The 16,938-nt window shown below is 36.0% G+C and overlaps 1 protein-coding gene across 3 annotated transcripts in view; it reads right to left on the minus strand.

Annotated features, from left to right (window-relative positions):
• The window catches only part of OPHN1 (oligophrenin 1), a 582,946-nt gene that overhangs the window by 131,436 nt on the left and 434,572 nt on the right, over positions 1–16,938 (minus strand). For all 3 annotated transcript variants that reach the window (XM_027093626.1, XM_027093627.1, XM_027093625.1), the window contains one exon: positions 2,267–2,351. In XM_027093626.1, the coding sequence (XP_026949427.1) occupies positions 2,267–2,351 (85 nt within the window). The remainder of the gene's footprint in view (positions 1–2,266; positions 2,352–16,938) is intronic.

The raw sequence follows: 16,938 nt of genomic DNA on the forward strand, positions 1-16,938 counted from the left end.
GTTTTTCTCAAAATGCAAATCTCATCATATAACCTCCTGCTTAAAAATCTTTCAATATATTCTCATTCCTTTTAATACAAATTCATACCCCAATTCTTAAAATGTCCTAAAAGCCCTTGTATGATCTGGCCCCTACATATCTCTCCCTCCCTGTCTACACTCAATACTCCACATAAACTGGTACATGTAGTTTCTTAAAAGGGTCTTCCTCTTGCTTCAAAGTCTTTGCATATGAAGTTATTTCTGTCTGGAAATGCCTCCCTCCATCCCCAGTTGACTCCAAGTTATAATTCAAACATCATTCCAAACTAAAAACCAGAATAAGTTAGGCCTTCCTATTATATGACTGCATAGCACCTTGCACTTTTCCTTCAGAGAACTTATCATAGCACATTATATTTGTATAATTATTTGTCTTTTGTCCACTTCACTGGACTATAACCTTTTTAAGGTCATATCTACTCACAACTGTATGGCTACTGCCAGACACCATGCTAGGCATAGAGTAGGTCAGGAAATGTTTACTGAATGGTTTAGTGAACGGTAGAATAAATGAATGCAAAGAGATGTGTAATGTTGGAGCATATTTACATGCTGAGAGGAAAAAGCCTGTTGAATGAGAGAGGGTAAAGATACAGAAGAGAGAAGGGATGTTTTTTACAGTAATTTTCTAGAAGTGTTGGAGACAAGGGGTGAGTTAGGTGCCTAGAACACAGATGGAGGAAGTCCACTATGAAAATACTGACACATTTAAGAAATCTAAAGGGTGTTGACTGGCTAGTACATATTAAATGTTCATGGATAAGACACTTAAGAACAAATATCTCTTATTGGGGGTACAGGCCACTCAAACTTTCAGGCTCGATCTTCTCATCTTTCAAAAGAGCTACACTGCTTGTTATGGGATAAGCTGGGAAAGACGTAATGTGGGAGGGACTTACTCTATATAAATCTCTGAAAAAACTAACTCCTTTTAAGGAGGCTAGAGACACAGAGTTATATACTTGCATTATTCTCATCATCACGAGTCTCCTGAAAGTATGCATAGCAGATTGCTCTGTCTTTCTTAAATTACCCAAGCAACTCCAAGAAGGCCACAGCCCCTGGGCAGTGGGGAATAGGGGAATAAGGTGCTCCAATACCAGTGGCCTTATAAGTCAGAGATACTTAGGTTCAAATAATATGAGCCACGATCATGAATATCACTTAATGGGGGAGGGATATGATTTAATTTCTTCATCTGTAAAATGAGTATGGTAACACCTACCTTATAAGATTATTGTGAGAAAAAAACAATGATATTGTCAACGTAAGCAACTAGAACACAGCCTAGCACAGAATAAACCCTCCAACACCAGTGCTTTTCTTCTTCGGCATATGCAGGAGAAATACCCCTGGAAAGAGCATTCATGTTTACTTAAAGTTCTAAGATGATGCTACAGCAGAAGGTCATTTAATAGCAATATCTGGGACCCAATCTATTTTGGATTAATGACATTTCCCATAGCTAAAGTACCTATCTTAATGTCTAAAGAGTACAGTAATTGAAAAGAAGACATTTTACCACATAAAGTATGGTGCATACATGGGACATAGAAAATGGTAAGAAATGAATGACTTTAAAAAGTGCATATGTCACAAATATTTTTACGTAATATAAATCTATGCCAATAAACTGAATGATATATTCATCATCATTGTGCATCCCCAAATTTTGCTTGTAAGTTAATTTTTTTCCCGACTGCCATCACTTCATTCAGTTCTAACATTTTTATGGTTGTAGTTTTTTGGTTTTTATTGCCATTTTAACAAAAGACATACAAATACACAAATTATGTTTGTGTAAATGCAATTTAATGTTTCAAAATGGTTATTATCCACCAAAACATGTTAACAACCTTGAAATGTCACAACTCTTGATTTTACTAGTGAGTCCATTTGTGACATCACCCTATCTGTGCACAATGGCAAAACTTCAATTATTTTAAGGGCGTGATTTTTAAATAATCTTTTTTAAAGCCAATTTTCTTCAAAAAAGCCATATTTCAATAACTATTCTATTATTTTAATGCTTCCCTCGCTTAAATTCCCAAATTTTAAAAAGTCTCCTAATGCACATTCTTCTTTGACAGAAATTTTTTTCACTATTTTTTTCTTTAGCAATCCTATCCAACCTCCCAAAATTGGGACCACATTAACTCCAATCTCCATCCAGAAATATTTCATCAACTCTGAAAAGGAATGTTCCAAATCATATCAGATATACCTGAGGTAGAATTTCAAGGAGCTGGTGATTGTCTTAATGTCCCAGTCACTATTATGAAAATCAACATCTCCTGGACATTTAGGATCTATTTGAGAAGAAAAAAATGAGAAATAAGTTAACATTCCACAAGATCTTACATTTTATCTTACATTTAAAGTGCATTAATTAAAAGATGGTTACTCTAACCAGTTTTCAAAAGATGAAAACTTTACAACAAACATGTTTTTGAGGTCTCAAAAATTCCCTTATATTCCAGCTAGGGATGTAAGGAGCTTGGAAGCCACCTCTTTCATTCACACAATAAGAAAAAAAAATGGAACAAACTGAAAGTCAACTCCTCTTAGTTCCATCAGAGAACTGAGGTCATAGGGCAAACTGAATAAACAGACAGGCACATACAGAGAATCAAAACTTATAGAGCAGAAGCCCAAGGTTAGAAAACTCCTTGGGAAACAGTACAGGGCTAGGAAAACCCAATCTGTAATTGGCAAATTGCTAGTGGCTCAGTGTGGACAAGATTGAGAGTTAAAAATTTTAAGCAGGCCCAGTCCTAGGGGACTCCCAAGTTTTTGTGAGTTTTACCTCCAGGAGCCCTATCAGGTTCTCACAGTGAAGATCTGAGAAAAATTCCCTCATGTTACTGTAATTCTGAGAAGGGGATAAGAAAATTAGCCATTTAAAAATATGCACAGAGCATTTCATTCTTCTTAATAAGGCCTACCCTCAAGAGAAACTACTTTAACAGAGCTTAACTGACCTGGGAAGGGGGAAATTTCCCAATTCCAGATATGAAATCCCTTCCTGTCTCTTCCAAGGGAGAAAACTGAAACAAAACTGAGAAATGCTTGTGAAAGTCACAGGCCAGAAGTACAGGTTCACTAAAATACTGACACATAACTGTAGAATTGTAGAACACTACCCCTGCCCTCACACCTTACCACCATATCAACAGGCTTCCTGGATAATAACAAGGGAATATGACTAAAAGAATTATTCTTCTCAGACAATATTTAAGAAGTCTCTAGGGAAAACAAAAGACAAGAGAGGAAATAAAAACAAGGACACCAGAGGTAAGTTTAGCCCCTGAGACCTACAGTTACAGCAACCAAAAAACACAAGCTAAACTCTAGTCAGATAAATAAAACCTCATGCTAAAGACCCATTTACCTCAGTTCCTTTTACCCATAATGTCTGGCTTGCAACAAAAATTACAAGAAAACACTAAAGACAAAAAAAGTTTCAAGAAACACAGAAAGCATCATAATAAGACTCAGATATGGCAGATACTTTATAATTATCAAACTAGGAATTTAAAACAACTATGATTAATATATCAAGGACCATAATGGGTAAAGTGGACAACATTAAAAAAAGGAGTTGGATTAATGTAAGCAGAGAGATAGAAGCCTTAAGAAAGAATCAAAAGGAAATTTTAGAAATCAGAAACACCATAACAGAATGAAGAATTCCTTTGATGGACACAGGTGAGAAAATAATCAGTGAACTTGAAGATATGTCAGTATAAACTTCCAAAAATAAAATGCAATGAGGAAAAAAAAGAAAGAAAGAAAAAGACAGAAGAGAATATCCAAAAACTGTGGGACAATAACAAAAGGTGTAACATACATGCAATGGGAATACTAGAAGGAGAAGAAAGAGAAAAAGGAACAGCAGAAATATCTTAAGCAATGATGACTGAGAATTTCTGAAAACTAATAATAAACACAAAACCACAAATCCAGGAATCTTGGAAAACACCAATCAGGATACATATCAAAAGAATCTACACCTAGGTATACCACAATCAAACTGAATAAAACCAAAGACAAAGAAAAAATCTTGATAGAAGCCAGAAGAAAAAAACACCTTACTGAAGGAAGAGCACAATAAGAATTATTCCAACTTTTCTCAAGAAACCATGTAAACAAGAAGAGAGTGGAATGAAATATTTAAAGTGTTAAAAGGAAAAAAAAGACCAGCCTGAAAGAAAGAAATTACCTTTCAAAGATGAATGAGAAATAAATACTTTCTCAGATAAACAAAAGACAATAGAGGAAATAAAAACAAGGACAATTGTTTGATCTACAAATCTACAATTTGAGAAAATTTGTCACCAGTAGATCTCCCTTGCAAGGGATGTTAAAAGAAGTTCTTCACAGAGAAACCTATAGGTCAATAATTCATATTTACATAAAGAAATGAAGAGTATTAGAGGAGGAATAAATGAAGGTAAACAAAACACTATTACTCTTATTATTAACTGGTCTAAGAGATAAAAGTTTAAAATAATAGCAACAATGTATTCAGTGATTATAGCTTATGGAAAGTGAAATGAATGACAAAAATGTTATAAGGGATTAAAGAGAGGAATTAGAAACATTCTGTTATAAAGTACTGGCACTAACAGTGTAGTGGTATGGTATTATTTGAAAGAGGACTTGGATAAATTGTAAATGTATGTTGCAAATGCAAGGGCAACCACTAAAAATGAGTTTTAAAAAAGTATAATTTATACGTTAACAGAATAGAAAAAATAGAATCATAAAAAATACTCAGTTAAACCCAGAGAATGCAGAAAAAGAGTGGAAAATGAAAAGAGAAATGAAGAACAAGGACCATGACCAGAAAAATGTAGCAAGTATGGTAGGTATTAATCCAACTATATCAATAATCACTTTAAATGTCAACGGTATAAATACACCAATGAAAATACACAGACTGTCAGAGTGTATTATAAAATAAGACTTAATTATATATTATCTACAAGAAACCGACTTCAAATATAAAGAGACATATAGATTAAAAAAGGGACGGAGAACGATATACCATGCTAACATTAATCAAAAACAAAGCTGAGGTAGCTCTACTCATTTCAAACAAAGCAGACTTCAGATCAAGGAAATTATCAGGGATAAAGAGGGCCATTAAATAGAAGGATTAATTCTCCAAGGATACATACCTATCCTTAAAAGATATGCATCCAACAAAAAAGCACTGAAACATGTGCTTTTCAACACCCCTTTATTGGTAATTGACAGATACAATGGTTAAAAAATCAGTAAGTAATTGAACTGAACAGCATCATCAATCAGCTGGATTTAATTGACATTTATAGACTACTTCATCCAACAAAAGCGAATACACATTCTTCTAAAGTTCATATAGAACATTCATTAAGATAGACCACATTCTGGGCCATAAAACAGACCTTAATAAATTCAAAAGAATAAAACCTTACACCAATATGAAATTAAACTAGAAAGAAATAACAGTAATATAATATTCAATGAAATCCCTATCAAAATACAAATGGCATTTTCCACAAAAGTAGAACAAATAATTCTAAAATTTGTATGGAAACACAAGACCCCAAATAGCCAAAACAAACTTGAGAAAGAAGTACAGAAGTAGACGTATCACATGTCCTGAATTCAAACTATACTACAAAGCTACAGTAATAAAAATAGTATGGTACTGGCACAAAAACAGTCCCATAGATCAATGAAACAGCATAGAGCATCCAGAAATAAACCCATGCTTATATAGTAAATTAACCTATGACAAAGGAGGCAAGAATATACCATGGAGAGAAGACCCTCTTTCCAATAAATGGTTTGGGAAAACTGGACAGCTAGTTACATGCAGAAGAATCAAACTGGACTACTTTCTCATGCCACATACAAAAATAAACTCAAAATGAATTAAACGCTTAAATACAAGACCTGAAACCATAAAACACCTAGAAGAAAACATAAGTGGTAGGCTCTTTGATATCAGTCTTAGTAATATTTTTTGGAATATGTCTCCTCAGGCAAGGAAAATAAAAGCAAAAAAAAAGTGAGACTACATCAACTTACAAAGCTTTTGCACAGAAAAGGAAACTATCAACAAAATGAAAAGCCACCTTACTGAATGCAAGAAGATATTTGCAAATGATATATCCAACAAGAATATATATATATATATGTATACACACACACATATACAACACACACACACACAACAAGGATATATACAAGGATAATATATATATATATTATATTCAAAATATAAAAAAGAAATCATATAATTCCACTTCAAAGAAACCAACAACACAATTTTAAAAATGACAGAGGACATGAATAGAGATTTTTCCAAAGAAGATATACAGATAGCCACAGGCGCATGAAAAGATGTTCAAAATCATTAGGGAAATGCAAATCAAAACTACAATGAGCTAACACCTCACATCTGTCAGAATGGCTATTATCAAAAAGACAAGAAATAGTAAGTGTTGGTGAAGATGTGGAGAAAAGAACACTCATTCACTGTTGGTAGGAATGTACACTGGTGCAGCCCCTATGGAAAGCAATATGAAGATTCCTTAAAAAATTGAAAATAAAACTACCATAAAATCCAGAAACTCCACTCTGGGTATTTATGTGAAGAAAATGAAAACACTAATTTGAAAAGATATATGCACCCATATGTTAGGTTCAACCTAAGTGTCCATCGACAAATGAATGGATAAGGAATATATGTTATATATACATAGTGGAATATTACTCAGCCATAAAAAAGAATGAAATCTTGCTACTTGTCACAGCATGGGTGGACCTAGGGGGTATTATGCTAAGTGAAATAAGTCAGACAGAGTAAGACAAATACTGTATGATTTCACTTACATGTGGAATCTAAAAAAACCGAAACAAACGTGAAAACATAACCAAACAGAGTCACAGATAAAGAGAATAAACAGGTGGTTGTCAGTGGAGTAGTGGTTGAGGGGAGGAGAGAAATAGGTTAGGGAGATTAAACTTCTAGTTACATTATGAAATGTACAGTGTGGGGAATATAGTCAATAATTATGTAATATCTTTGTAAGGTGACAGATGACAACTATACTTATCATGGTGATCATTTTTAAATGTACAGAAATATTGAATCACTATCTTGTGTACCAGGAACTAACACACTGCTGTAGGTCAATTATACTTCAAAAACCAACAAACAAATTCAGAGAAAAAGAGATCAGCTTTGTGGTTATCAGAGACAGGGCATGGGGGAAGGGGGAATTAGATGAAGGTAGTCAAAAGGTACAAGCTTCTAGTTATAAGATCAGTAAGTACTAGATATGTAATTTACAACATGACAAAGATAATTAACACTGCTCTATGTTGTATATGAAAGTTGTTAAAACAGTAAATCTTATTTTCTATTTCTTTTATGCTATATTTATATGAGACTATGGATTTTTAGTAAGCTTATTATGGTAATCATTTCATGATGTATGTAAGTCAAATCATTATTTTGTACACCTTAAACATATATATGTCAATTATATCTCAATAAAAATGGAAGGAAAAATAGCGGTTAGTTGGAGTTGAGATATTCTGTAAGTATAAAATAGACACCACATTTTGAAGAATTAGTACAAAAAGGAATGTAAAATATCTCATTAATAATTTGTTATATTACATATTAAATTGGTAATATTCTTAATATATAGGGTTAAATAAAGTTTATGATTTAAAAAAAAGTCTAAGTTCAATGTCTTATCTAAATATCATCTAAATCAGATACTGGTGAGATAATTCATCCTGAAGCAAACTGCTCTCCAGCTGGCAACCTGCGAAATCAAGCATGTTAGGTGCTTCCAAAATACAAACATGGGACAGGCATAGAACAAACACTCCCATTCCAAAAGGAAGAAATAAGAAAATAGAAAGGGGTACTGGTACTGAGCAAGTCCCAAAACTTAAGGCCAGTTTGCATGGGGATCCTGCCTTCTAGACACACTGGGGTAGTGGTCCTGTCCCCAAGGCTTTGGGTGGCCCTGCTCCCATGGCTTGGTCGGCACAGCACATTCTGCAGCTCTCCTGGGTCAGAGTTCAGTGCGGGTGACTCCCAGGCTGAAACTGCATACATGTGGTTCTACTAGTCCAGGGTAATGGAGGCAGCCCCATTCCCACAGCTCCATTTGGCATTGCACCAGTGGGGACTCTCTGTGGTGGCCATGGCTTACAACAGCCCTTTGCCTCCACCCATCAAAATACATGTGGAAGTAGTCACACCTCCATAGCTCTTGCATTCTGCATGCTGGCAGAGAAGGTGCTGCAGTGATGCCCACAAGGTTTAGTGCCTATGCCCTCCAGAGGGGCAACCACTTTAAGCTTGTGCCTGTGCTTCCCCTTATATAATCCTTTTCTCTCAGAAGAGTGTCTGGCATATAGTAGGTAAGCTTCATCCTTTTGCACTAAGTAAAGGCAAAAGATTCCCAGCTATAGAATCAACACTTCAATTGCTTGAATGAGAATAATATCCTCCTATATAAATTGGTAATTGGTATATTCTGAAGATTACTGCAGCCTTATTTGTGTAAAATCTTGGCCCTGCCCAAGGCCTGTCCATTCTCAGTGAAAGTAAAGTGGCCATAAATTTAGCCATGTGTCGCATTTAGGCTTCTTAATCTTCAAAAGAACCTATCTACCCAAATTTCAGCTCATTTGATTGTAAAACATATGGGTCTGCATGTAACTGACATGACTATGATTTCTGAATTCCAATTACTTCTCAGAGAATGCCAATTTCAGCTTTATATTGCCTAATTCTTATGCACATCTTTGTGACAAGATAGTATTTATAGAGAATTATTGGAGAAACATGCAGTCAAGATATTCCTCTAAGTTAGTGACTGAGATTTTCTTTTCCACCCAAACGAACTACCCTCTGAATCTGAGGTTTACCACAGCAGTGATTGTTGGAGTAATGTTTCGCTTTTCTACTCATTTGGACCTGAAAGTTTGAGCAAGAACTCAAACCAATATCTTACAAACCCAAATTTGACTCCTCCTTGTCTATAATGTAATAGAAACAACAAACTGAAAAGTTATTAGGGCCAGGAAAAGTCAATGTAGCTCAAAATAAGGGAAACACTCTGAAGAATCAGAATACAGGCATCCATCTGAAAAAAAAATACTGCAAGAAATAGAAAGTTTTAAAACTTTGGTGATAAGTTGTCAATATGATGAAAGGTGGCTTCAATAAAACTCAAATAGTAATGAAGATAAAAATTACCCTTAGATTAGGAATAGAAGGAAATATTTACAATAGTATGCTGGGAGAGGAGGGGAGCCTTGATTTGCAGCATTTGCCAAATTCTGTGGAGTGGGGCCAATTCCAAGCTACCACGATGTCAATAAACTTGAAGTTTGGAAAAAAGATGTGCAAAGTCAGGTCTCATGAGCCAGTATGAGCACATCCAGTACACCACTGAATCTGTCTCAAATGATCAGTTGATATCATAGTTAAAGCTTAAGATCAGAAGCCAGAAAGGAATCCTTCTTTCACCACTACTACTTATCATTGGATCAGAGTGTTTTGAACAATGATTCTCAAACCTAACTTCTAGAAATCTCTGAGAAACTTTGAAAATAACAATGTCCAGGCTCCTCTCCATGTAAAGTAAATCAGAACCTCTGGAGGTGAGTCTTGGTTGTTTTTTAAATTCTCCAGATGATTTTAATGAATGGCAAAGGCAGTGAACAGCTAGGACATTTAATGTAATTAAACAAGGAATAGGAAACTTAGAGCTGTTGGAAAGGAGACAGAGTAAGAATTATTTATCAATGACGTAACTGTCCACCCGAAAAACCCAAAATAAACAATTAAAAAATTGTTAAAACTCACAGGAAATCTTGTTAAAATCCTTGGTCAGAAAATAAAGATACAAAAATCATAAGCATCTTATACACTAGCAATAATCAGTTCAAAAATTTATTGATAATAGGAAAAATGGTACTCTGTGCATGTGTGTGTGTGTATATGTTATTTTTATAATCAAACCTAGGAATAAATATATGTAAACATTTAGGACTTATCTAGAAAAAAGTATAAAATATAAAAAGAAAACTGCATAAATGAAAACATATACTGTGATTCTGTACAGAAAGACTAAATATTGAAAAGTTATCAACTTGACTCCAATTAAGTTTTAGATTTAATAGGATTCAAATAAAAATGTCAAAAAGCTTATGTTTTCTGGAACATGATAAAAAGTTTACATGGGACGATGAGTTGGCAAAAATGGTTTAAACATTTTTTTAAAGAAGAATAATTGGGGAGAATTTGTGCTACTTGATAGGAAAATGATTAAAGATGCTACAACAATAACAAGGTCATACTAGTACAAGAATAACAAATGGAAAAAGTGAAGAGCTCATGAAAAGATCATCATGTAAATATAAGAACTTAATATACAATAAAAGCAGCATTATAAATTAGTGAAAAAAGAAGACATTCAATAAATGGAGCATAGAAAATTAATAATTTGGAAAAAATTCAGTTAGATCCCTATTTCACAACCAAACATATTCAATTTCAAATTAACAGAAGAATTAACATGTAAAAAAAACCATTCAATTCGCAGAAAACCAAATGAATTTTTATAGGCTCTTGGTTTGGGAATGACATTCTGAGCATATTAGAAAATGAAGTTTTGTATGCACCCTGGAGCACATCATGAATATACAGCAAGGTTAACAAGTTCTAGAAACTGGAACAGAGATGACCATTTGACAGCTATATTGGGGTCATCGTTTGATGTAGAATATGCACTGAAACTATGCATCCCCAAAATGAGCCTATAGTCAGGTGACAAACGGCACCAGAGACATTAGGGAAGCTTTGTGAAATACAGATTCCTGGATCCCAAGACAAGAGACTGTTTCATTGGGTCCAGGGTTAGGCCTGGGAAGTTTTGTTTTGTTTTGTTTTGTTTTTGAATAACAACTTCTCAAATGTGATTCTAGGGTGAGGCTGTTTTCCTGTTGTGTTTTGTTATGTGATAGATAATAAGATTGGGAGTAAAAATAATCATAGGAATATCTTGGTCAAAGTTCTAACCACCACTCCAAATGAGGGCACAATGTTTATTTCCCTCACATTTAGAGGCAGAAAAACAAAAAAAAAACACAACAACAAAAATACCCCCACAATAGCAAGGTCATAGTGGCTCCTCTAAAACACACGAGTCATGTCAGAGTGTACCAACTAATGAAGAAAACATGAGTAATATGATATTACTGTGAAAATTCTGGTTGCATTAATAGTAAGATAAGCTTTGATTACTTGCAGTTGATAAAACTGATCGACTGAGAGGAAGAAAGAGAAGTCACTAATAGAAAGTGGAGGAAAAATGAGACTATCAGTCTCTGACACAAGTCATGAAGGCAGTAATGATTAATGTGAGGATTGATCAGGTTCACCAAGTTACAGCCTTGCCAGCTCAGTCTCTTGCTTATCTCCCTTCTTCACTTATAAAACCCAGGGATGGCAGACTAAAGGAGAGCTGAAATAAAGGTCACTTGTCCTTTTGTTGTTGCTGTATATGTATGTGTCCCAAGTAGAGTGATAAAAGACAATACACTCATAGGAAAACAAATATTATAAACTACGGCTGTAGGAGTTCTTCAAATATTTAATAACCAATAATGGCACATGGTTCCATCAATAAGCAGAGATACTGGTTGTAAACACCAGAAATAGCCACACTGATGCCTCCCAGCTATTTCAGACCTGGTTCCTGCTATATATGTAGAAGACAGGGGTGCTACCTGAAAAAAAGATGGAAGCAACCTTAGTTAGCTGATTAAAATAAATCCATATGTGATCTATTGGTTCTCCCTGGATTTAAATTATATCAAGATTATTAATAATATTTATAACCTTAAGAAAATAATTCTACTTCAGCAAATCTATGCAAAGTAAACATTAGAACGACTTCATCCACAAATTATGTAATCACAAAAAAGGAGACAAATAAAATGCTCAATAAGAAGGAAATGATCTGATAAATTTTGGTTCTTTTGTCTATCATAATATTATGCAGCCATTAAAATATTTGCAAAGCATTTTTAATCATATAGGAAATGCTTATGTTGAGGTAATTGTGGCCATGAAAAATCTAAATCTCCCTACACATCCTCCATAAATCAACACAGAACCACTAGAAACACATAAAAGTACACAAAGCCATGCCCTCCACATGAAAACACAGAGAACACCCAAATTCCAAATTAATTGTAAGTAGGAAAATAAACACCAAATCCCAGTGAGGTATCACTCATAGTCCCCCTCCACAAACCTTTGTAGAAAACAAGGGCAATGCTGGGCAAAGTTCATTCATGAGAAATAAAGAGGACTAGAGGTCTAAGATTAATCTAAAGCTAGCACCAGAAAGACAAAGTCTACAGAAAGTGTAAAAATACTGAAAGACAGTCAGGGTAGATCAGAGCACTTAGGGAAAGGTGTTCTAAGCAGTCTTCAAAAAGCAGTCTTGAGAGAGACCTTCAAGGTGGATGGAGGAGTAAGACGTAAAGATCACCTTCCTCCCCACAAATACATCAGAAATACATCTACATGTGGAACAACTCCTACAGAACACCTACTGAACGCTGGCAGAAGACCTCAGACTTCCCAAAAGGCAAGAAACTCCCCACGTACCTGGGTAGGGCAAAAAAAAAAAAAAAAAAAAAAAAAGAAAAAACAGAGACAAAAGAATAGGGACAGGACCTGCACCTATTGGAGGGAGCTGTGAAGGAGGAAAAGTTTCCACACACTAGGAAGCCCCTTCACTGGCGGTGACAGAGGGGTGGTGGTGGGGAAGCTTTGGAGCCACAGAGGAGAGCACAAAAAGGCACGCAGAGGGCAAAGCAGACAGATTCCTGCGCAGAGGATCAGTGCCGACCAGCATTCACCAGCTTGAGAGGCTTGTCTGCTCACCCGACAGGGCGGGTGGAGGCTGGGAGCTGAGGCTTGGGCTTCAGAGGTCAGATCCCAGGGAGAGGACTGGGGTTGCCTATGTGAACACAGCCTGAAGTGGGCTAGTGTGCCACAGCTAGCCGGGAGGGAGTCCAGGAAAGTGTCTGGAACTGCCTAAGAGGCAAGAGACCATTGTTTCAGGGTGCGCAAGGAGAGGGGATTCAGAGCACTGCCTAAATGAGCATCCAGAGTCAGGCGCAATCCGCGGCTACCAGCGCAGACACCAGAGACGGGCGTGACATGTTAAGGCTGCTGCTGTAGCCACCAAGAAGCCTGTGTGCAAGCACAAGTCACTAACCACACCTGCCCTCCCGGGAGCCTGTGCAGCCTGCCACTGCCAGGGTTCCATGATCCAGGGACAACTTCCCTGGGAGAACACACGGCATGCTTCAGGCTGTTGCAACATCACACCGACCTCTGCCACTGCAGGCTCACCCCGTATTTTGTACCCCTCCCTTCCCCTGGTCTGAGTGAGCCAGAGACCCCTAATCAGCTGCTACTTTAACCCTGTCCTGCATGGGCAGGGAACAGATGCCCTCAGGTGACCTACAGGCAGAGGCAGTGTCAAATCCAAAGCTGAACCCCAGGAGCTCTGTGAACAAAGAAGAGAAAGGGAATTTTTTCCCAGAAGCCTCAGGAGCAGCAGATTAAACCTCCACAATCAACTTCATTCACCTTGCAACTCTGGAAGAACTGAATAGACAATGAATCATCCCAAAATGGAGGCAGTGGACATTGGGAGTGACTGTAGACTTCAGGTTTGCTTTCTCCATCTAATTTGTGTCTGGTCTTATGTTTATCTCAGTTTAGAATTTAGAGTTTATTATTATTGGAAGATTTGTTTATTGATATGGTTAATCTCTTCCTTTTTGTATAGATATAGATATATACATTTTTATCCTTTTTCTCTTTTTGTGAGTGGGTATGTGTACGCTTTTTTGTGTAATTTTGTCTGTATAGCTTTGCTTTTACCATTTGTCCTAGGGTTATGTCTGTCCGTTTTTTTTGTTGCTGTTTGGGGTTTTTTTGTATAGTTTTTAGTGCTTGTTATCATTAGTGGATTTGTTTTTTCATTTGGTTGCTCTCTTCTTTCTTTCTTTTCTTTCTTTACTACTATTTAATATTTTTAACTTTTAATAATTAAAAAAATATTTTAATAACTTTATTTTATTTCTTTCTTTCTCTCTTCTTCCCTTTTCTTCTGAGCCGTGTGGCTGACAGGGTGTTGGTGCTGTGGCCAGCTGTCAGACCTGTACCTCTTAGGTGAGAGACCCGAGCTCAGGCCACTAGCCCAACAGAGACCACCCAGCTCCACATAATATCAACTGGAAAAAGATCTCCCAGAGATCTCCATCTCAATGCGAAGACCCAGATCCACTCAATGACCAGCAAGCTACAGTGCTGGACACACTATGCCAAACAACAAGCAAGACAGGAACAAAACCCCACCCATTAGCACAGAGGCTACCTAATATCATAATAAGGTCACAGACACCCCAAAACACACCACGAGATGCAGTCCTGCCATCAGAAAGACAAGACCGAGCCTCATCCACCAGAACACAGGCACCAGTCCCCTCCACAAGGAAACCTACACAACCCACTGAACCAACTTTAGCCACTAGGGGCAGAGACCAAAAACAATGGGAACTACAAACATGCAGCCTGCGAAAAGGAGATACCAAACACAGTAAGTGAAGCAAAAGGAGAAGAAAGAGAAGCAAACAGTAGATGAAGGAGCAAGGTAAAAACCCACCAGACCAAACAAATTAAGAGGAAATAGGCAGTCTACCTGAAAAATAATTCAGAGTAATGACAGTAAAGATGATCTAAAATCTTGGAAATTCAACAGAGAAAATACAAGAAATGTTTAACAAGCACCTAGAATAACTAAAAAGAAAACAAACAATGAAGAACAACACAATAAATGATATTAAAAGTTCTCTAGAAGGAAACAATAGCAGAATAACTGAGGCAGAAGAACAGAAAAGTGACCTCAAAGATAAAATAGTGGAAATAACTACCACAGAGCAGAATAAAGAAAAAAGAATGAAAAGAATTGAGGACAGTCTCAGAGATCTCTGGGAATAATGAATGCACCAATATTCGAACTATAGGTTCCCAGAAGAAAAAGAGAAAAACAAAGGGACTGAGAAAATATTTGAAGAGATTATAGTTGAAAACTTCCCTAATATGGGAAAGGAAATAGTCAATCAAATCCAGGAAGCACACAGAGTCCCATACAGGATACATCCAAGGAGCAACACACCAAGACACATAGTAATCAAACTATCAAAAACTAGATACAAAGAAAAAATAGTAAAAGCAGCAAGGGAAAAACAACAAATACCTTACAAGGGAATCTCCATAAGGTTAACCACTGATTTTTCAGCAGAAACTCTGCAAGTCAGAAGGGAGAGGCAGAACATTTTTTAAGTGATGAAAGGAAAAAACATACAACCAAGATTACTCTACCCAGCAAGGATCTCACTCATATTTGAGGGAGAAATTAATACATTACAGACAAACAAAAGCTAAGAGAATTAAGCAATAGCAAACCAGCTTTATAAAAAATGCTAAAGGAACTTCTCTAGGGAGGAAACACAAGAGAAGGAAAAACCCTACAATAGAAAACTCAAAACAATTAAGAAAATGGTAATAGGAATATACATATCCATAACTACCTTAAATGTAAATGAATTAAATGCTCCAACCAAAAGACATAGACTGGCTAAATGGACAGCAAAACAAGACCAGTATATATGCTGTCTACAAGAGACCCATTTCAGACCTAGGGAAATATACAGACTGGAAGTGAGGGGATGGAAAAAGATATTCCGTGCAAATGGAAATCAAAAGAAAGCTGGAGTAGCAATTCTTACATCAGACAAAATAGACTTTAAAATAAAGCCTATTATGAGAGACAAAGAAGGACACTACATAATGATCAAGGGACCATTCCAAGAAGAAGATATAACAATTGTAAATATTGATGAACCCAACATAGGAAAACCTCAATACATAAGGCAAATTCTAACAGCAAACGGGAAACCAGCAGTAACACAATCATAGTAGGGGACTTTAACACCCCACTTCCACCAATGGACAGATGATTGAAAATGAAAAGAAATCAGGAAACAGAAGCTTTAAATGATATATTAAACAAGACGTACTTGATTAATATTTATAGGACATTTCATCCACAAACAACAGACTATACTTTCTTCTCAAGTGCTCATGGAACATTCTCCAGGATAGATCATATCTTGGGTCACAAATCAAGCCTTGGTAATTTTCAAAAAGTTGAAATTGTATCAACAAGTAACTTTTCTCACCAGAACGCTATGAGACTTGATATCAAATACAGGAAAAACTCTGTAAAAACTACAAACACATGGAAGCTAAACAATACACTACTAAATACCCAAGAGATCACTGAAGAATTCAAAGAGGAAATAAAAAAATACATTGAAACAAATGACATTGAAAACATGATGACCCAAAACCTATGGGATGCAACAAAAGCAGTTCTAAGAGGGAAGTTTATAGAAATACAATACTACCTCAAGAAACAAGAAACATCTCATATAAACAAACTTTACACCTAAAGCAACTAAAGAAAGAAGAATAGAAAAACCCCAAAGTGAGCAGAAGGAAAGAAATCATAAAGATCAGATCAGAAATAAATGAAAAAGAAATGAAGGAAATAATAGCAAAGACCAACAAAACTAAAAGCTGGTTCTTTGAGAAGATACACAAAATTGATAAACCATTACACAGACTCATCGGGAAAAAAAGGGAGAAGACTCAAATCAATAGAATTAGAAATGAAAAAGGAGCAGTAACAATGGACACTGCAGAAATACAAAGGA

This window comes from Aethalodelphis obliquidens, unplaced genomic scaffold (assembly GCF_003676395.1).
Source record: "Aethalodelphis obliquidens isolate GAN/ISIS:26980383/991018 unplaced genomic scaffold, ASM367639v1 scaffold85, whole genome shotgun sequence".
Lineage (NCBI taxonomy): Eukaryota > Metazoa > Chordata > Mammalia > Artiodactyla > Delphinidae > Aethalodelphis > Aethalodelphis obliquidens.